Here is a 22500-nt window from a genome sequence, read left to right as displayed (position 1 = left end):
TGGATTGCAGAGCTTCTGGATTTGAAGACTACTTTTCCTCTAGGCCTGTTTGTGTTTCAGTTTCAAGTCTGCTTAAATTTGCTTACTGATGACTGGGTATACATTTGTCAAACATTCTGGATGCTGCTTATAATTCCCATCCAGAGGTATTCAGCAGCAGCTTCTTCCTACAGAAATTAAGTCGAGTTTCAAAAACACCTCTGACTTGCATTTTTATAAGCCAGTCTTAGGGTCATATCTAGCCTCGGACTCAAGGCACTTTTATTGCTGGGTTTTTTTGCCTTTGCTTTCCATCAGAGGTGGGTACCTAATCATCTTTAAATGTGTGGGATGGGCTGTGTATAGTTGCAGGAAGGGAAACAGATTATGGACTTTTCCTCTTCAGAACTGAAATGGACAAGGCTAATGAGAAGTCTACTGTATCTTCAAAGTTGACCCTGCCTTGAGCAGGGGGTTGGACCAGATGACCTCCAAAGGGCCTTCCCAACCTAAATTACTCTGACTGATACATTATGATTGCATGTTTTAGCCTGTGATGGGAGAGTGGCTTGTTGGTACCCTCCAAGATCCACCACAGGTTTTTAGCCTGGATCCCAAGGAAAGGAGGCTTATGCCATTACACTGCCTGTGTCTACATATCTTTTTGTCCCCAGTCCCTTTACTTTTGAAACTGCTGGCAAGTTTCAACCAAATTTGACAAAAGGGGTAGAAGTCCCAAAAATACTACATTCCAGGGAGTTTTGTGAAGAATAGGCAGTACGGAAAGGAACTCACGTAGTTCATGAGCTCCCATGGTAATCTTCTATTAGATGCCAGCAAATCCATAGGAGAGAGCAGTGTTATGAGTACGCTAATCCCAGGAAAGATTAATTTAGCTCTTGGATTTTGTTAATCTTGGGGTAATCCATGCATGGGGTGTGAAGCCAGAGGATACCCATCGTCATAATTTCTGCAGCGCACAAAATGACTTGTTGCTCATTACAGCACTGCCGAGAGCGCCCGCGGTCCATGGTTGTGATAGAAGTGTTCACACCAGTGGTACAGAGGATTCTCAAACACAACATGGTGAGTGCATGTTACCGGGAACTTGGTCAGTTTGGAGGAGTTTTACTGGATACCTTTCATAATTTGCAGCTGCTCTGTTGCCTGTAATGAACAAAACTCTGTGATACCTAAATCTAACCTCCCAAACTGTGAATGCTGCATTTAATTGTGTGTTGCTTTATAAATGCAGAATTAATAAGCATTCAGTGGGACTTCCAAAAGCATCTAAGCAAAGCCATGATTTGAGGAACGTTTCTTTTGGTAGCAGTGCCAGCATATGGAGCTTCAGCTCTTTCCCACCTGGCTCTTGGCTCCTTATTTACTCCCTGCATGCCATCCTTGTAGTTACAATGGTTTAGAATCAATTAAATAACAAAATCAGAATAGGGACTTTGTTGATTTTGAGCTAAGGCCCTCAACATTTTTTCTTTAAGACAGCCCCAGCTCTCTGGATTTCCATTTTGCTTTAGACTCACGTCCAATGAGTTCTTACCTAGGTTTCCTGAATTTCCTTATGCTTTTCTGCTATTCTTCTTCCTTCTTGGTCCAGGAATCATGTACTCTGTCATTTTATGGTTGTTCTCTCCCAGGCTCTCTCTCTTTTCATTGCCGATGAATTCCTTGCTAGTGATTGAAATAAATGCTAGGAGACTGCCCTGCCAGATTTGCTCTCTCCACCCTGTATACCAGATTTCCCCCCCCCCCCCCCCCCCAACTCTGAAGATACTCTTACATGATCCATACTCCTTTCCTAAGAGAGGTCTGGGTGTTTACCAGCCCTCCATCCTTTGTGGCATATTAAGTTTCCTGCCATGGAAATTTTACTTCACAATGCTGTGGCAAAGAGTAACAAATCAATAAAATAAAATATTTAAGGCAGTTGACTTGGCTGTGATCTCAAGGATGGGTCTCATACCTCTGTAACTACACAATCAACTTCTTTTCACTAACTGATATAATTTTAGAGACTATCCACTGTTGTGCTGTGTATAGCATCAACCCAGTATAAACCAGTTCATATTTCTTATTTTTACAACAGTATTATTATTTAACTCCTTGAGTTTACAGAACTAGCTAGAAAGCCCAAGATGGCAAAAAGGTCGTATTCCTGGCTCAGTGCCTGCACTCTGCAGACATGTAAACATTTTTGAATATTCTGTAGTGTTCAATGAAACATTCTGTAAATGTTATTCTTGGATTCCAGACTGATTTTTTTAAAGCATCCAGAGCTCTTGAGGGGTCTCAAATAAAATCTAAATGCATAGTGTAATGCTTGTATTTGGTTAGCTTCAGAGAATTGGGTATATTTACCATACTTAACATTTGCAGATTGAAAATCAACATGTCTGTACCGCAGTGTGTAGTCAGAGAATTTACGGTGTCATATATTAATTGGAGTGGATTTGGGCGCTTTACAGCTCTCCAGGGACTTCTGCACTGAATAGTCTTTTAGAGAATGTGTGTGCATGCGCATGTAAATAAAGTTATCCTTTAGGGGGGACAGTGTTGTTGGCAGTAAATTTCATAACCTTAGGAGGCCCCATGCAACTCAGTGTACTTAGAGCAGGAGACCTAGCTGTCTGTTCCCACCTTTGCTGCTAATTTGCTCTGTGGTCTTTGATTAGTTCATGACAAGTTTTGTTCCACAGTTTCCCACCTATAAAATGGGGAAAGAGTGCTTCATTTATCTATCATTTTGAAATCTCAAAAGAACAAGGATGGCTTTTTGTCTTGTTGATACTACCGGTTACAGGCAGGACTGGAGACTATTGTATGCTGAGTTGTTTGGGGAGTGCTCAGCAACCTGTCAGTACCTTTGAGTTTCAGCTGTTTGTAGGCTCAACCCAAATGTTTCAATATAAGCACTATTGGGGGTTTTGGGGTTTTTTTTGGAGCAAACAATATTGATAGTGTGTGTTGTTCTGTACCTGGTATGGTGACAGGGCATCATATGATATTTAGAGAGGTATTTTATTTTAGAGCAGTCAGCAATTACATCCTCTTTATGATCTCTTGGACTTTCGTTCTAACTTCAGTTATGACACCTACATGGGTTGAAAAATTTAATAAATTTCAACTGCAAAAGCTATCTCGCAAGGAGTGTTCATGAAATTACACGGCACCAAATGATGTATGAAGCACACACGGTCTCATGCCCTTGAACCAAGTGTATTTGCACCTGCCAGGAGGAGTTGTTAGAAGTTTAATGATTTTAATTGTAATACCAACTGTGGAATAGCCCGCAGTCCCTTTGCTGGGTGAAGTTACCAGGTAGCCATTCAGTACTAGCAAAGAGTGACACACTTGAAGGAGACATTGTTCTGCCTAGGCTCGTATTCACATTTTTGGTAATTTTCTCTAGCTGTAACGCCTATGAGATATTAATACAGGTTGTGCTATAGAAGTGCCTGAAACCGAAATAAGTAACAGAAGGTTTCAGTGCTTTGGGAGTGTATCTTCCCTTTTATAGACCACCAGTTCGTTACCACTTGTGGCATTTCTTTAAAATTTCAGTTGCCATTTATTTCTTCAGGATGACTCTTCTTCCACAGCCAGCTGCTTGAGGGATAACTGGGACGGCTTATTTGTCCTCCGTGGGCCTTGTTCACTGCTTGGAAATTTAGCTTTGTAGTTCTGTAACACCTGTGTAATAAGGTTACACCTGTGTAAATGTGAAGAAATGTGCTGTGGAATAACATGCACCAGACAGCAGATTTTACTCCTTTCGCATCTAAAAATAGCAGGTGATGTGAGGAGATGCAAGATTTCAGTTAGCAGGTGCCTTTCCAACTGCAGGATTTGAACTAAGTGACTGTTGAGCTTACCTGTCAAATTCACATTGTAGCTGGAGTAAAATCCCTGGAGAAAGAATTGATCTCTGGTTTTATAGTTGATCACTTATTGATCACTTGTCAAAAAGATTTTCTCTAAAAGCAGAATAGATATGATGTCAAACATGGAAGTAAAAAACTATTTTTGAGTTGCATTTCTAAAAACTGCCATTATGAGTGGAAGCAAAAATGCAAAACAACAAAAAATGCATTTCAAAATAAAGGTATAAAGTGAAGTGTACAAAAGAAATGTAAGTGCAGGTAGGATTTTTTTTTTTTCGTTAAGCATGTCTCTTGTTTCAAGGTGGGTATGGGGGAAAAAGGAGAATTGGAAAGCATGTCATTATTAGTGGGAAGAACGTTACTTCAGCATGCAGTGATACTGTGCTCTTGAAGTTCTCAGCATAACAACAAAGTGAATTTGGTTGTGTTTGAGTTGATTTCTTTTGAAAACCCACAGTTTTGACATACATTGCAGGCATGTTTCACCAGCTTCACTGAGTCTCTCCTTTTTGGACAGGATTTTGGGAAGTGTCCTCGATTGCGGCTGTTTACTCAGGAGTATATTCTGGCTTTGAATGAGCTGAATGCTGGAATGGAGGTGGTGAAGAAGTTTATTCAGAGGTAAGTTACATTTAATTTATGGTGTATTTCGAGTCTTGTGTACATGCTTCACTGTGTTACTTCTCCCAGCCCTGCTCATGTCTTAACTAGCTGTTAAGAGTAGCTGGTGTTTTTTAGTACTGGCAAACAGCAAGTAGATTAGAAGAGTCCATGAGGCAATGTTGCTAAAGTCTCTCTCTCTCTTTTTTTTTTTTTTTTTTAAAAAAAAAACAAACCAAAACTAATTCTCAGATATGGCTGGGGTTTTCTGCCTAGTTACACACTGGAAGCAAATGGACTTTGCTGTGTGTACATTCTTTTCATACATTTAGACTCGGAGCCTCTACAGAGAGATTCCCATTAGCTTTAGACCACATAATGCTCAGTCATGTGTGAGATTTGGGGGGGGACTGTAGAGATACCACATCAAATAAACTGAGAATGCAGCTTAGCCTTGTTCATAAATAGGGCCATTGGGTAGGGATTTACAGGGTTAAAATAACTCTGTTATGGCCCATCTGAAGATTCCCCAAGGCTGTCTATCCAGTTCTGTCTGACTGTTTTTGCCCACGGAAATCTTTCTCACAATGATGTCATCTTGGTTTTTGTTTTTCAGCATGCATGGTCCAACTGGACAATGCCCCCATCCCAGGGTCCTGCCGAATCTTGTAGCTGTCTGCTTAGCAGCCATTTATTCGTGTTATGAGGAATTTATCAACAGGTCAGTATGAATTCCCAGCTGACCGCACGTTACTCACTTCCAAATCCATGGCATCTGTAAACAAGATTGGTGTGAGCATGGGTGTAGGTATGTGAGAGCGTGTCTTCATTCTCACTCTGCTCATTGCTAGCGTTACATGTGGGAGTTCTGGTCAATCACATGCATGTTTTTGTACATATGTGATTATAGTTGTTACACTCTATGTACTTGAAAATCTGAAAGATGCTGAACCTTCATTCACTTGGACTCACTGTGGCATGTTTTGAGGCAGCGAGTGTGACAATCTGTTACGGCACATGTTTGGCTCCCATGCTTGAAAATGGGGGCAGTGCTGGTGATGTAAGGAGCTCAGCAGTTCCCGGTACAGAAGTACTGCAAGCTGCAGTAACTTCCAGGATGAAGCTCAACAGCCAGCTGCATGCTGATCTTGGCTGCCGTTGAGATACTCCTCTAAGGCAGACTGCAGCTGTAACCTGCCTTTTTAGGCCAGCAGAAGATGAGAGTGCTCCACAAGAGTCTCTGGGAATTAAGCACTACCCGGAGCAGTGTCCGTTTCGCTGCCTGTCTGGCACGTGAATTGTGTGTTACACCTAAAGCAAAGGGACAGGTGAGATCTTGAAGAAGGGGTTGTGTGTAAATCCCTGTGTATCTACAGCTTTGAACTTGAGCTGGTTTCACAATGCTGCCTCCGTTATTGTGGAAAATTTGATTCCTCACTTACTGCAAAATAGATGCCGCAGTTCTTGACACACGAGCCAGTTTCCAGTAGACACTGAGGGTTCCCCTCTGCTATGTTTCCTGTTTGTTTATGCCTATCTGACTTTCCTCATGGTAGAGCACGGACAGGGGCTGCTTAGTGTCCAACAAAAATTCCAGACACGAGGGCTGCAGACAAATGTCTGGGCATGTACTGTAGCCAGATACATACTTGGGCATGGATTCTGTTACAGCTTTGGACAACTTGGATGGGAAAGTTCACCTTTATACTAAACTGTCATGTCAATTAGAGTAATGAAAAGCTTGAATCTTTGTAGAATAGGGGCTGCAGAACAGCCCTATTGGAGACTTTTAATATTTTTAATTGATTTCAGTAATCCGATTACACAGAAGAAAGCAATCCGGTGGGCTGGGGTGAAATGCAGTGGGAAATTGCAAAAGATCTTGGCTTCTCAGTGTTGCACTCTCTCTCCTGCTTTCTGCTGTTATGTCTGTCTATTGAAATTATTTGTTTATTTTTAAAATTCAGTCGAGACAATTCTCCAAGCCTGAAGGAAATTCGGAATGGCTGCCAGCAGCAGTGCGACCGAAAGCCTAATCTCCCCCTCCGCCTTCTTCACACAAGTCCTGACCTGGTCTCTCAAGAGGCCACCTTGACTGAATCCCGTCTCAAACCAGTTATTGTCACTTCAAATGAGATCCATGTGGAAGTGGAGCGCAACAACACAGCTAATCAGAAGATGACAGCCAACGTTGGCAATGACAGTGAGCCCAACCTGATTGATTGCTTGATGGTCAGTCCTACCTGCAGCACCATGAGCATTGAGCTGAGTGCCCAGGCAGACAGGATCCTTGGCTGTTATGTTGAAATACTCAAGATGCTGTGAGTAACTATTTTAAACAGGCTTTTTGAACAATGTCATCTTAACAATGGGGGGCTTTTCCCACAGGCCTGTCATCTTCAACATCTGCACATGGTTATAAATCTAACTTCAGTTCTAGAGAGTCCAGCCTTTGAAAGAGACATCTGGCACTGCCAATACGTTCTAAAAATAGCATTAGGAAGATGAAAACGGAAAGCTTACTTGTACAGTGAGCCTCAGGCATATTACAGAAGACGGGATGTTGCTGCCAGTGGTTTCTGTTTTGTTCTTGCCCACCAAAAAAAAATAAATCCATTTGTCTCCTCTAGTGCTCTCGGGATTGCCTGAGGCAGACGAAAAGAGAGGTCTGTGCTAGGCTCGGTGCCTGTGCAGTGATAGGCAGCACTGCTCTCCTGGCTTCAGCAGGAGCTGGATGAGGTCAATGTCTTTCGCTTAGGCGTTCTCCCTTCACAAGTTTGTAGAAGTTTTATGACTTGTTCAGGTTTACTTGTATTAGAGTGGAGCCTCTATTTGTCAACCAGTAGCTTTGGTACAGCAGACTGGTATTAGTGAACAAATGCTCAGGTAGCCTTTACAAAATGATGGCTCTGTGGTTTCCTGGGAGGCAAATCCTCTGAATAGCTTCAAGAGGAGTATAAAATAAAAAGTTCTTCAGGAAAAGCTTGTTTTTCTCCTGGATAAATAAATGAAAAGGAGTAACACAAAAGGTGGGCTGCAGAATGGAAGCTTGTAGTAGAAGTGCAGTAAAACAACCCAAAACAACTTTGTTGACTTTGACAGCCAGCTCTGCTACTGAGTTGCAGTATGTCTTTGGGCAAACAGTTATATTTCTACATTAATTATTTTAAAACAATGTAAGGCTTAATGAAGTAATAGTTGAGTTTTTAGAATACAAGACACTGTGGGTGAAGTTTGGACTCCGCTGTAAACCATGAGCATGTGGCTACACTGAAGTCAAAAGCAAATCTGGATGTACGCTCTTGAGGAATTAAATGCAGTCCAACTACCGTGATTGAGGATTTTGTGAAAGTTTTGTCCCACATTTTCATTTTTTTTTTTTCCAAAATACATAGTACTAATTTTTCAGCATAATTCTTTCACTCACTGCAGAGCTGGCTTGCAAATACATACATAAGCACACACTCAGAACTGGAGGCAGGACAGGTGAATCCAAGATACTGTTCCCGTTAGATTCTTGAGCAGGAAGTTGCTGAAGGCTGATTTTATTTTTATTTTTCCCCCCTGGCCTAGCCTATTCTGCCTTTAAAAGTGTATGCATTAAAAAAGCACAGCATCTGACTTTGCTTCATCTGGTGGCTTCTAATTCTTCACACACCCAGGTGCTACGTTAAACACATTGTGTATTTATTGCCATCCCCTTGACTCTAGATGTTTTCCCTAAACACTATGAACTCTCTCAGTCCTGATGCTGGCTTGGATGCTGACTCACTAAGCATTGGTGGTTTTGGTTTCATCATGCAGCTGACACGCTTACAAACAAATTCACAAATGGGCATGTTATTCCTCACAGTCTTTCCAAATTTTAAACATTTGATATGCTAGGTCTTAATTCCCATATATTTCCTACACAGAGAACTCTTATTTCACTCCATACCTTAAAATAACGTATTTTTTTCATGTGTTTCCTGTTGTCTTAAAAATCAAGCTCTTCAATAGCAGCAGTGAAAATGAACGTCTGTTATTGTTATTGCACAGGTGTGGAACAGCTTTGTGCCCTTTTTCAGCTTGTACAGTGGTAATTCTGAAGGGTGAAACCCATAGGATGTGTATAGTGAAGGACCAGCAATATTACAAAATTGGTGCAACTCTCCTCAGACCGTTCTGCCGGAGTCCACACCCTGCTTGAGAAATCACAACCTATGAGAATATAGGACGTTTTCTAAGGCACAGCCATGGCTGGTATATATTGTAGCTCTACTGATTTGGGTTCCCTTCCGTTCCTGTTCATCCCTTGATTGTTTCCTGACCTCAAAGCATTAATGCAGAAATTAATTCTGCTTCTGATTCTGCCACTGGCTTACTAGGAGGTTTTAGATAGGTTGCTTATTGTTGTGCCTCAGTTTCCTTATCCATAAAATATAGGTAAAGGTTTTGAATATTTGAATATTGTTTTTTAAACTCTGAAACCAGTGCTGGAAAAGCATTGTAGAAAGGCTAATAGTTATTAACAAAAATGCAAAATAATGCTGTTGTGATGCTGATTTCTTGCATGCTCAAACTATTCTTGAACAAAGGCTTTCTGATGCACTAAATACTATTACTGTACTTTGAAAAACTGAGAATAGGAAGAAAGAGAGTTAAAGAAACATGCCAGTAGGAAGAAAACATTAATTATAAAACAACTGCTATCCAGGAGCTGAGCTCTCAGCAGGCAGTCACTAAAATAATGTTCTTATTAATAACAGTGGTAAGCCAAACATAAATAAGTTGCTTAGCATTGAATTTAATTGTTCTTTTAGGTGTCTGACTCAATATCATCATCAAAACAAGAGAGTCACCAACAATGATATCTTTTGTACATAATTAACTTAGGGCAGCAGGGAGTAATTTATTTAGGCAGATTTTAATTATTGAAAGTCTAGCAAATAAGAATTCTTAACAATATCTTCAGCAGAGGACATTTTATTGTTCACCTAACTCTTAGACAGTACTTAATTTTTTGGGGAAAAAACCACTTCTAATATTGATAAAAGTGTAACAGCAATTATTTAATAAGAACTGTAATACCTCACTTTTTGCACAGAAGGCTAAAAGTGCAGATCAGAAAGTTCACGTGTGGTCGTTATCATAGCACCAAGAACGTCTTTGACCCTTTTTCTAATGTAGCTCAGTAACAGAACACAACTATTGCATACTAAAGGAAAACAGAAAATCCTGGTTTTAAAGATGTTGGCAGATGACCCAAAGTCTGCGCAGATTTTAAAGGGACACAGTCTCTAGTGGAACGTGGTATTTTTGTCCTGCACTCAAAAGTGGATCAAACTTCTGTGTCAATGTTCTCTAATGCATTCTGGAGTCTGATTGTGTTATTGGTGCCAATCAGTTCCTCCCAAATGCTACAAGTCTTAAACTGGTGTGTAGAAAATGCACTAAATTAATCGAAATCTTTCTGTTCATTGTATTAAATCAGAGGCTCTAAGAGCTGCTTAGTGTTGTCCAGCTCCTACTCGCATATTAATGTTTCCATGCATTAGAGAATTTCTTGTACAGCCAAACTTGTGCTTGAACAGCACAACTGTGGTTAGAGAAATCTGCAGTAAAATGGGCCGTGTGTCCTCTTCCTTGGACTGGATAACTTCAAAGTCTGTCTGTCACCTGAAGGACCCTGCCGATGCCCCTGGCAACACCCAGCATGTGGGGGAAATACTGAAACTGTGCCTGTAGTGAAATCTGGATCAACAAATAGCAAACTAAACTGGCTGCAAGAATAGACACCTCTTAGGGAGGCTGTGGCTGTGACGATGATGTATTATAAGCTGTCACCCTTTGTCTGTGTCATTTTTTTTGTTCCCATGGCTGCCTGTAGTGGCAAGAGTCCTTCCAGATGTCCCAACATTTGTACCCCTCTCTGGGGCCTGCGTGACCAGGGTAGAGTTGGCTTCTTTGGGCGAACTTGCATTGCTGTTTCCTGATGCTACCATGCCAACTGTGAGCAGTGGAGGCCTTTTCTGTTCTCAGCAGCCAGGGCAGGACCTTTTTAGGGCCTGTCAGTGGTGCTACATTTTCTTCTTTTGAAAGAACAAGCAAGCCCAGCTCAAAAGAAGGCTGAACACGAAAAGACACCTCACTGTTTTGCAGATAGCAGGCTTGTGCCTTATATGACAAGGGATCTGATGGGATTTTTTCTCAGCCTGCTCTGGAGCCCTGAGCTAAACCTTCTGTCGTGCAATTCAGAGGATTTGGACCTAGAGCCAGGGAAAGAAGGGATAAGGTACACATCTGTGGGTCTCGGTCATCTTGTTATTATCTGATAACAGAAGAGTTACCTAAAAGATTTTTGATCTTGTCAAGCTGCTCAGTCTGGAGAAACAAGCTGCTTCCAAGTAGTTGCTCCTTGTCTCTTTATTATCCTCTAAAAACAGAGGACTCGGGGCTCGCAGTCTCTCTGTGATAAGACTGACAGCTTTCCGAACGCAAGCGCCTACTGGAGCTTCCCTTGCCTTCTCTGCATTCCCCAATAGGTCAGTGGCATGCTCTGAATATCCCAAGTGGATTCTCTTATGTCATGTTTATCAGGGTTGCCCTGGGCTGCTAGTATGTTTTGGATTGTTTGTGCCGCACATGACATACGGGCAGGTTTTCATTTTGGTGAAAGGTGATCCCGGGGAAGGAAAATGTATTATGTTGGCAGGCCAATAGCGACAATGGCCCAAAGGCAAAGTCACCGCAGCCGGGGATTATTTAATTATTATGGTTGGCCAATGTTCTGGCCAATCCCCTAAAAAAGGTTTCTGAGTAAGTAAAGCTGTGTGCAGTAGCAGGTGACTGCTCTGACAGCCTTCACTCGCTTGGCACCCTGACCTCCAGCCTAGCACACACTTCCCAGGAACCCATAGATCGGGCTGCAAGTTGACTGCTGTGCTACTCGCCTAAAATTGCAAATCCTGCAAAAATCAGAGCCAGTGAGTACTTCAGAGAGTCTTTCTCCCCCTCTGCTTTTATAAGGCCAATCCTGGGATTTAAGCGATGTGATGAGTGTGAGCGTTCAGCCCAGCACCCTTTGAAGAGCTCCAAAGGGAGTTTGTCACAGGCGTTCTCCCGAGTTCTCCCTGTAGCTCTGTGCTCCCTCCTCCTCCTGGCATGGCCTCTTTGTCTGGCTCGTTGTGGTGGTTGTTAACTGCAGCCAGAGCTAATCTATCTCCTTTCTTTCCCTGCTTCAAACACTTCTGTCTTGTGTTAGAGCTTTGAATGGACCAAAAAAAAAGAAAAAAGAAAAAAGCAACTGTCTGAAATGAAAAAAGAGTGTGCTTGAGATGAGCACAGACAGAAGGAAAATGTTTTTGAAAAGGGAATAGGTGGGAGGAGGAGAAACACTGTAGGCTTTTAATAAGTAGTTTAGTTTTATTCTTGTGCTGTGTTTGTTTCATGTTTCCTAGCTCAGATTGAATGGATTACAGGCTGTGTAGATTTTATGTTCAGGTCCCACTCATGTGACCAAACTCTATATATTTCATAGGAGACGGTTTTCTTTCTTTCTTCTCCTCCTAGGAAAACAGGCTGTGGTTTATTTTCACTGCCCTCTCACAGACCTGCTCTGCAAATGAACGCCATACGTAACTCCCAGCTTCAAGAAAAGTCAGAGAGTGATACTGTCCAATTCTGTCTGCAGTGTTTTGCTCGGTTTTAGTCTAGTATAAAGCAGCTTTTTTTCTTCCTCTTGCAATTTCCTCTGAAGATCAGCCATGAAAAATTGATGACTTTTGGGTCTCTCCTGCTCAAAAAATCTGCTCGTAGGGTTGTTTGCATCTACCAATAAAAATGTGTCATTTTTAGAGTAAAATCAGCTACTGGTTTGGTAGGAATTTCCAAAGGGTATGTATATTTAAACAAAATAAAAGAAAAAGGACTGCTCATTAGACTTGTCAGTTCCTTGAGGACCCAAGCGCTGGCACAGAGGTCTATGCATCAGCTCTCCAGGGCTCACGCATATTCAGGCTGCACCCAGAGGTCACTTGGGAGCAGTGGGGCTGTGATGGGGAAGGTGAGTTGATGCTTGGGCACAGCAGCGATCCCAAGAGGACAGCACTGCAGGACTGACTGCTTCCAGGGATGTAAACGGTAACAGGACGAGCATACAACGTCTTGAGTACAGAGGTGGATGTTTGAGTGGAAGTATTGTGCCAGCTCAAAGTCAGACTACTTCTTGTGGTCTGGACGATGTTCTCACACCTAACAGATGCAGTGAAACCCAGGCTGTGTGGATCAGAGACCTCTGGCACTTCTCATGGCTGCAGCTATAGATATGTTGCATCATCTGTCTCCTACAGAGACCTAGTAGGTAAACAAGAGATTTTCAGATGAATTTGAACACAGGTCAGAGCTCTGTGTCGCTGACCCATTCAACTTGTCTGTAGGTCAGAAACAACAAATAGTCTTGTAGAGAGCCTTAATTAATCAGAGCTTTGTTAAAAGAACCCAGAGAACTCATCCTAGTGGTGCTATGTCAGAAGTTTCCTTGACTTATTTCAGTTTATATGACAAGTCCCATCCTCAGGTGTTTCACAATATTCACTTTACACAAAGTGGAAAAACAACCCCTTGTGATGAAGTCCTGCTTCCTGTCATGCTGTTCTGAGGCACTAAACAAAGCTGGTCATCTTCCTTATTTGTTTAGTCTCTAAGCAGGTAAGGGTTTTTTTGTCTCTGGAAAGAACCTTGTGAATGGGTGATCACAAAGTGCTCTATCTGCAGTGGACTCATCCTCACTTTAGGTTAGTGTAACACCCCTTATCTCAGAGTTGCTCCGAATATAAACCAGAGAACAGAATTTTTGATGGAGGAGAAAATTAGGCTCAGTGGCTTCTAGCGCAGCTGGCATGGGCATGAGGTTTCCTTTTTGGATTATTGTAGCTTCACAGGTGCTATGCTTCGTGCCTCAAATGCTAAAGATAACAAGAGGAAAATAAACAAGTTGTATTTATTAGGGGACAACACCAAGACTCTCAAATGTTATTTGTTTGGTGTTTTGAAGAGAACCAGCACTGAAATTTTTGCCTGGCCAGTGCCACCTCAATTGCTGAACTGCCTGCCTTTAAGCCCCAGCCTTGTATCTGAGTGCTTTTATGGTTGTTTAACAACTGCAGCTGGGGGAGAGACAGCTCCCTGAACTCAACACAATGTTTGGTGCTTGGCCTCTTGGTAGAGGGATTTCAGGAAATGACTGGACAGTACGTGCTAGGATTATCTGGTAATGCAGCCATGAAAAGGGCAGGACCACTTGCTGAAGTTGCCTACTGAAATTACAGGCATTTAGTTTTGTGCTAGGTTCCACCTGGCGTGGAAAAGCGTCTGTGGTGAACTTGGGACTTTTGCACAGCAGTATGGAAGAAGAGCTACCAACCCATCCTGCAGTGCTTTTGCGTGGCATTCATCTGTTTTTTAATATGTTAAGCTACTATCAGATCACAGTTGCTCTTGTGGATTGGTTACTTGCATGAGATGCTATATATTTTTGCAACCTGAACTCATACTACTCTTGGGCAAGTGATAAGTGCCTCCCTGATTGATTTTTACATCATGATTATCCCTTCAATTAAAATTTCTCTGCATGTTGCTTCTTAAGAGTACCCTGCTCATGCACGTAAGTTTTCTTTGTGTCCACGAGCATGCCTTTGTGGACTGTCCCAACATCATGTGTATTATTAGTTTATGGAAATCTCTGGTTTATGTGGTTCAAAAAATGGATGAGACTTTTGGAAATGCATTCATCTTCAATTTGTCTGGGCTAGAACCTTCTCTTTGCAAAAAAATGCATTATTTTGGAACGCTTCCTGTGCATATGTTGTCTGTTTCTAATGCTATCAGTAGATACTGTCCATTTGGGAACATTACACTTCGTTCCTTCCTAAAGAAACACCACACTTTAGTGCCAAGTTTGCAGTAAGCTGCAGCCAATAATCTGGCTTTTAAAACTGAAATCCGAAGGGTAACAGCAGTAAGAGGAGACAGTAGGCTCTTCTACATTGTCTTCTACAGACATCCCAAGGTGTTTCACCCCATATGAGATCTACTACATTTACTTCTGTGTGTACTCATTGGTATTAATTGGAGTGAGAGTGGCCTAGCAGGCAGTGCCGGGATCTGGGCTTTGGCTGGCGGGTTCTGTGTCCCATTTTGGTGCTGACTTGCCAAATTCTCTTATCTTCTGTGTTCTTCACTTCATCCTTCTTACAATGATTGTACCCTTTGTGTAGCGCATTGGTACGGCAGCTAATTAGTGCCAACTAACCACTAAATGTTTGAGATCATTTGAAGGAGAGAGGCGGCAGCGTGCAAAGTGCCATTCCTACATGAGAAGCTGTACCTGCTTCACCACATGTGCTCGAGCAGCTGGCGTTTTGCAGGTAGATTGCGATGACATGCTGCCAGGTTAGTTTGCGCTGACCAGTGCATGCTGTACAGCAAAATGTTGGTTTTATCCTAGTTCACATGAGTATCCCCTTATGGATGGTTCCTTGTAGAAGGACAGTTCTGTATATTGACAGCAGAGATGAAAACAAAATGCCTCAGATGGGGGCTGTGGTGCTAACACAACAGAGAGGAGACACTTCTTACTGGGTCCACTGGCCTGAGCTCTCTGCTGTGGTTGTCCTCAGTTGTCCTCTTTCACTCTTAACGATTTTGACAGTGCTTCCTTCTCTAGTCTCTTGCCTCTTAAGCTAAAGACTTTGTACTGTTTAAATTGACCCATTCCTTTGTGCCAAGGTCAAAAATGGATTGGGGGTGTATGTCTTCTTTTTTTTTACAAATGGGTGTATGTCTTATAGCAAAAAAAAAAAAAAAAAAAAATTCCAATTAAATGCAGAGCAGAGCTGTAAATAGCAATGGCCTGGTAATTGCTGTACCAACTTAGATGAAAGTATTACTTAGTGATTAAATGTCAACAGGTTTCATAAACAGCAAATGTCTTTAAGTTGACATAAAGAAGGCCTCTCTGGAGGTCATTGTAAATACCAGATTTATTGTGCCTCAGTGGAGAATGTGCTGAAAATGGAAAGGGAAATGTCACTGTGGATCTTTAGAGTGTCTCAGTAAAACAGAAGGGTTGTTGGTGCCTGCAGTAAAAAACTTTTAACTCCTTGAACTAACTGTTGACAAACCATATTTAATACTTGGTAATCTATTAATAAAATGTTCATTTTTCAGGTCAGACTATGATGACTGGAGACCAGCTCTAGCCAGCTTGCTTCAACCTATCCCATTTCCCAAGGAGTAAGTTTGCACTGTCTTAGTATTTACTGGGTTATTCTTGTTACTGTTGTTTTATGGTGAAATATAATGTCAAGTAAAAACTGATGGTGCTAGGAGCTTTGTGCCTCTAGTATTGATTTTGACTCATGCAGAGGGACATGAAGACTTCCCCATCTTCGTCTTCCTTCCCCATTTCTTTAAGATGATCCTGAAGAGAAAAATGGTTAACTAGAGACAGGCAGACAGGAAAGGAAGGAAAGCTGGTGAGGAGGAAAGCAAAGCAAGAGATTTAGTGGAGGAGGATACTTTACTGGCGTCACAGAGACTCGTATCATTTGTACTTTGCATTAAATGAAGAAGCTACCCTATGGATCAGCGAAGCTCCCTCAGAAACCTATTAATGAACAGTAGTGTTTATAAAATGCAGACCTCCATGGACAAACATTACAACCTATAATTGTACAATTTGCTAGCTTATCACATCCCCTAATGACCTGATGTCTTGAATCAGAGAGGTCTAATCCTCCATGCCAGGATAACCTGGGCTACAGCGAGAGCTTGGAGATAGGCAACGGAGACATCATTTATCCAAGTCAAATGTGAGTCCTGGGGGAGGTGTAAACCATACCATGATGCAAGGCACTTCACAGAATGACCGTTAATTGCTTTACTGATGTATGATGTTAATTAGTTGTGACCATACCTTAATTGCATTGCAATTAAAGAATTCACCTGGCTCTCGGAGGTAGCCAAAATTCTGTTTGTAGTTATATAGCTGTATTGTAAGTCTTTTACTTACTTTCTTCTGACCCAAAGCTCCCACTGATGTTAGTCAGAGCCTTGTCTAAGTCAGGACTCGGGAAAAGCTACAAAATTTGTTCCAAGTGATTTCCACACAACACCCCCCCTTCATTTCCCCCCCCCTATATTAATGAAGGACGCTTTGCCTGATCTTTTTTGGAAAGATTATTCTTTTTGTCTCGTGTGCTGCAGTTGCTTAGCAAATCCTTTTATTATCTGGAAAGAATTGAAAAGTGGTTGTTTGGTTTTTTGGGTTGGGGTTGGGTTTTTTTTTCCTTCCTCCCTTCTCCCTAATCGTCATACTCTTCTGTTTTCTGTTCTAAATTTCAGGGCTCTTGCACATGAGAAATTCACAAAGTAAGTTTGTGGGGCTTGTTTGTTTTATTGAAGGGGGTAATTACTTAAAATACTTGTACTGGTCAATAATAGCAACGACGCATTATTCAATATTGTGTCTCTAATGTTTTTTTATCTGTGAGGTGCTGTAAGTATGTTCTGTTAGCAATAAAAAGATGTAGTTTTCTTTGTAATTTACTGTGACGGAAGGAGCCCAAGGACTAAAGACACTGGATACTGATAGAATTTACAAACACGTTTGTCACTGCACATCTCTGAAAGCTTTTCTAGGCTATTGTGAATAGACAGTGTCCTTGGTAATCACTTTTAGACCTCATATTTCCTTCCTGTGGAAGCAGTTCAACTTGTTTCTCTCTAAAGAGCTTGAATATATATCGTTGAAAGTGTAATCCAAGAGACATGTGACACTTGTGTGAATACTGCAACCACCGACTGCTTATTCTTGTCCTTTTAACTTTTTTTTTCAGGGAGCTGAAATACGTGATTCAGAGATTTGCAGAAGACCCGAGGCAAGAAGTGAGTTTATCGCCAGTTTACACAGAGTATTAATTGGAGGGATTGCAAGTATACTTGTTCAGAAGATCTCTCCTTAAGTAGTTTGTTTCAAAACATGGTGTGGTTTTACTGTGCTTAAGTCTCTTAGGGACTAATAGCCACTCAGGGCACATGGTCTTAGTATGAATGGTTTCTTGCCTTATGTATAAATGTGTTGTGACCTCCTTGTCTAGCATCAGTTGATGTCCTTGCTCTGCCGTAAACTGCAACCAGCAAGACTTTCCTACTCTGTTGAATCTCTCAGAGCTTTTCATCTTCCATACAAAAAAAGGGAAGCAAAATTACATACAGCTTACAAAATAACAGGTTTTATTTAGCTGCGCTTCAGTTACATTGTGTGCAAATGACCATAATTCTCATGAATTAGCAGGAGAAAGGGGGTGGGAGGTGTGTTACTGGAATGAGTGCGTAGCTGTAGCCTCGTGGTGGCTGACTGCTTCATAGCTGCACATGTAGCTTGTTCAACATCATCAGCTTTGGCTGAGTCAGAGGGAATTTCTCATCCACATTAATTTTTGGGTGTTGGCATAAAGGGAAGAAAGCTCCCCCAGACTGTGGGTGAGGAGGCTGTGTCATCATCATCATTGCCCAGAATTCCTGGTTTTCATGGTTTTAGCCTTTGTGAGTAGTAGTCATCCTTGTCAGATAAGAGACACCTTCTTGTCTTAGAATGGCACCAGGATTTCATCTGTCACTAGTGTTACATGCCCAAAGGAAAGAGCATGGACTTTACCTCCCCCACCTCCCCTCAAAAATTGAAATAGAACGTTTGTCTCTTCAAGGGAAAAAAAAAAGTAAAAAAAAAAAGCTTAATTATGACTCCTCTGTTAAACTGTGAGACTAGGTATAGTAATCTCTACAGTGGGCCAAATTTAGACTAATGATTGCTCACTGGTGCCAGTTCTTCTGTGCAACTTCTGTCTTACATATCCCTGTTGAATTTTCCTTGTGGACTTCCTTCATCCTGACTCTGGTCAAAATTTATTATAGCAGGAGTAATAAGAATTTTTTAATGATTGGAACGAGCAAGCCAACAGCCACTGTGTATGGTGTGCAGATCACATCAGAAGTATAGACACACGTGCTGGGAGGATGGGGGGAAAATGGCAGAAGCTCAGAAATGTGAATCTTTTTGTTTGGTTGTTTTTTGGTCGTTGGTTTTTTTCCAGTGAAAGGAGCTGTTGTAGATAAGAGCCATTTTGTGTTTGATTTGGGTAAAGGGAATGAAAAAGGCCGTGCAATTAATGATGATACAGCTTCCCTCCTTGTTTATACTGAAAAAATGGATTTTGTAAATGGAGACTTGCCTGCAGCTCTGTAGATCGGAATATTAACCATGAAATTTCCAGCAGTTCCCAGTTTTGCAGTTAGTTCTTTTGGCTCAGTGTGGGAGACACTGGTGATTATTGGCAGGAACTGTAACCTTTCCAATGTCTTCACTTTTTGGCAGGTCCACTCATGTTTGCTGAGTGTGCGGGCTGGCAAAGATGGCTGGTTCCAGCTCTACAGCCCTGGAGGAGTGGCATGTGATGATGATGGAGAGCTGTTTGCCAGTATGGTACGTGTCTGCAATAATGTGAGTTTAGTAACTTCTTTGCAGCAAGTAGCTAATGTGTAGTTGGCAGTAACAAGATTTACTTGCTTTTGTCAAAAATTTATCAAAATCAGAGTTCTGTAAACCACAAGTGTTCACCAGGAAATCTAAATCTTTGTATCACCAAATCAATTGAGCTTCCTTGCAGTCTCAACTTGGTTAACATACTGGCTTTCTCTTTTTGAACTTTGGCGTGTTTTTTCACTGGTAGTATAAATGCACAAAACCATGCTTGTATGTGTGTGCATATGTATGTATATATTTTTGTATTTATAAATATGTGTGTTTGTGTGTCCGTATTAAAAACTCTCAGAGAATATGGAGTACTGGGAGACAGGGGAGACAGTCTGTTCTCCACATCCACATCTATAGTTTTCATTTATAGGCTACTCTGGAACTTAAAAACAACAGTAACATTGAATTAATCAAAGGATGGATAGATAGATATAAAAACGTGTTAGCAGTTTCTGTGCCCAATTTCATTGTTGTGGGGAGGTATGATTAGAAACCATCATTCCATTTCCTGCAGTTATTTCTTTTGTAACTCTTGGAAGGGCTAGACAGAAAGTAACATGTTTTAATCACTGATGCTGTAGTGGCACTGTCTTCCTGTGCAACCTGGGTCAAGTCACGTAGATCTCACTGTGTATTAATTCTCCATATAACAAGTAAGAACAAAATTATATTACTTCCTTTCCCTGATAAGGGGAAAAACATTGGTTGAAGTTGGCTGTTGGGTATACAGTAAAGTGACTTTTGGGGGATCAACACTTTGCATCTCCCACATGCTGAACATTTTGGGACGTAAAGAACATGCATGTCTGTCTATACTCTTAACTTAAATTCAGATGGATCAGATACCTTTGAAACAGATAATGGACAAAGACTGTTCACAGAAGGTTTCATCCCTCTTCACTGATTCTATGTCTTTTATGTTTGAAAAAAAATTTCTTTAGAACTGTATCATTTCTCCTGAGAGCTTTTGTGGTCCAAGATATTTATGAGCATCAGGAGATGGCGTGCATGAGAAAGCACAATACTAACACACATTAATATGCAGTACTCTGTGCCCTTTGCAAGGATGTTGATAAATACTTAAAGAGCTGCTAACGACTAACCATAAAGTTTGAAAAACATCCTGTTCCGAGATGGACCTTACATTAGTGTTATCGTCAGTATTTTCCGTCGCTCAAATAAACCTCCAAAAAACCTTAATGATAACTGCATGAAATGAAACCCTTTTTGGCTTGAAGCTTACTGTTTTTAAAGGCCACTTGAGCTGATGGATACTTAAGAAAAACAGATGTTCTGTTTTCTAAAGGCCTTGCTGGTAATGAAGCCATGAGGAAGAAGAATTGCATGGTAGCACATGACGTGCATAGAATTGACCCCATCGTGGCATGGTTGCAATATTTTCAGCAGTATTGAACATAGTCCAGACAATACCATGCACCAGGGGGACCACAGAACGTATTTACAAGCTTATTGTAGAGAAATGCTGATGTTGAATCTACATAATGGAGCTCTTACTGCTCAGGTCATTGGAAACTACAAATTCTCACATAGTGCTCTGCCAGCAAGCTGGTGAATCAGCCGTCTGGGCCATAAAATAAGACTTCCAGCTAGGAACCTGAAATTCTCTGCAGCTAATCTCTAGGGCTTTTGAATGGGAAAGAATGTTGCCAACCTCTTTTGTGAGAAGAGACTCTTATGTTTGATTTGTACAAGTGGCTTTGCGTTTCTGCCATAGGTGTTACTATGTGATATCATCTGATGCTTTCTGGAGCTAGGATAGAGTCTGCAGGACACTTGTCAGCTGGTGGACTCCAAGGAGTCTTATTCAGGCACTGTTCTCAGCATTTCTTTCCTTTCAGGGAAAACTGAGCAAAAGGGAAAGCAAGATAATGACCCAAGAGCGTGAAAGCACATGAAGTCATCTCTGACTTAGGGCTCAGGACTGCTGGATTTTCTTAAGGCGCTCCTTCCTTTCCCAGTCAGCTCCTGTCTGTTCATTCTGAACAGGTGATTTTATCCATCACCACCCCTTAAGCAAGGCTAACGTTCAGCTAGCAGATTGCCAGCACCGCTGCCTTTTACCTAGACATCCAGCCCACACAACCCTTGCTCACCAGCTGGCATTTCCAGAGAAACTGAACTGCAAACAGATGCGAAAGCAAAATCGCCTGTGGTTCCCCTGGGGCTGGGTTCATCATGTTACTAGGGATGGGGGCAATTGCACAGCTGCTCTGATGTTTCCTGGGGAGCCTATATCAGGCCTCTGGGTTGTCAGCTGAGCTTCTTTATGGAGGAAAACTAACCGCTCCCTCAGATCTCACTAGGCATCACCTTTTTCAGAAAGTCACTTCCAATCAGCAATAAAGCTGTTGAGAGACTGCAACCGTAATCGTAATGAGGGCCTCCTTTTCTTTAGGTTTGTTGCAAATACATTTGTTTGACTGCGTAACAATGTCCCTTCCAGAGGTATATGTGTTTCTTAGGCTTACACCTCTAATTTTAGCTCTGTTTCTCAAATAGGTTCATATTTTAATGGGATCCTGCTATAAAACAAAGAAGTTCCTGCTTTCACTGGCTGAAAATAAATTAGGACCTTGCATGCTACTGGCTTTGAGGGGTAACCAGACAATGGTAGAGGTAAGCCCTAAACATACGTAGTCATATCGATTTACGAGTAGTATTCAGATTTGGTTTCATACTGCCTTTCCTAGAATTAGATACAGGGGTACTAGAGAAGCCGAGTTCAGGTTTGTGTCATATCAAACACCAGCAGTGGGCAGTTGTGTTTCTCTGGATTAAGTGGAACGGAATATTGTTGTTCTGCAGATATGAGTGTGAATTACATGAAAGGTGGGTGCAAGAATTTTTGGAGAGAGAGACTGTTTGCTGTAATTCAGTTGGAGAGGCTAAGATGGGAAGTAAATGGCCATGATGGTATAGGCTGTGGTGAGGGGTCAGAATTCAGAACCACAAGGCTTTTCCATGATGAAATTGTCTTGGACATCTTTCCGTGACAGCTTGTCTTGCCACCTGCAAAATGAGCAGTGCACAAGAAGTGCATGTACAAAACCTTATTTACTTGCATTAATACACATTTTTTGGTGCTTATGATTGGTTATTTTTGTTGCACTAATAGTTTATACATACTTTTCTGGGTTTCTTTAGAAAAGTTTCTTGATAAATGTCATCATATATTTTAAATGGAAGTAGAGGGTGGTTAGATAGGTGGAAGGAGTTACAATTTTTCATTGACTTAGATCTGTGCATGCTAATTTAATCCAGTAAATAAAAGAGTGTGCTGCATGAAATTGAATATAATATTGCTTGATTTTTTTCATTGAAATAATGAAAATTAAGGAGGGAATAAAAACTTTGCATTTTAATTGCAATGGCGTGATATGTAGCTGAAAAGGAAAGGCAGCGTGGAGGGGGCAGCTTGTCTCCTAA

At 41.4% G+C, this 22500-nt stretch overlaps 1 protein-coding gene across 6 annotated transcripts in view; it reads left to right on the top strand.

The window, feature by feature from the left end:
- The window catches only part of LOC115346051 (c-Maf inducing protein), a 138186-nt gene that overhangs the window by 105852 nt on the left and 9834 nt on the right, over positions 1 to 22500 (top strand). For 3 of the 6 annotated variants that reach the window (XM_041125815.1, XM_041125819.1, XM_041125818.1), the window contains exons 7-15: positions 985 to 1065; positions 4354 to 4499; positions 5095 to 5199; positions 6446 to 6799; positions 15687 to 15752; positions 16863 to 16889; positions 17357 to 17405; positions 18895 to 19020; positions 21574 to 21690. In XM_041125815.1, the coding sequence (XP_040981749.1) occupies positions 985 to 1065; positions 4354 to 4499; positions 5095 to 5199; positions 6446 to 6799; positions 15687 to 15752; positions 16863 to 16889; positions 17357 to 17405; positions 18895 to 19020; positions 21574 to 21690 (1071 nt within the window). The remainder of the gene's footprint in view (positions 1 to 984; positions 1066 to 4353; positions 4500 to 5094; positions 5200 to 6445; positions 6800 to 15686; positions 15753 to 16862; positions 16890 to 17356; positions 17406 to 18894; positions 19021 to 21573; positions 21691 to 22500) is intronic. The other 3 variants (XM_041125817.1, XM_041125816.1, XM_030025690.2) reach the window with 3 other exon arrangements.

This window comes from Aquila chrysaetos, chromosome 9 (assembly GCF_900496995.4).
Source record: "Aquila chrysaetos chrysaetos chromosome 9, bAquChr1.4, whole genome shotgun sequence".
Classification (NCBI taxonomy): Eukaryota; Metazoa; Chordata; class Aves; order Accipitriformes; family Accipitridae; genus Aquila; species Aquila chrysaetos.
Note: the sequence above shows the minus strand (reverse complement) of the source record. Positions and strands in the feature narration are given on the sequence as shown.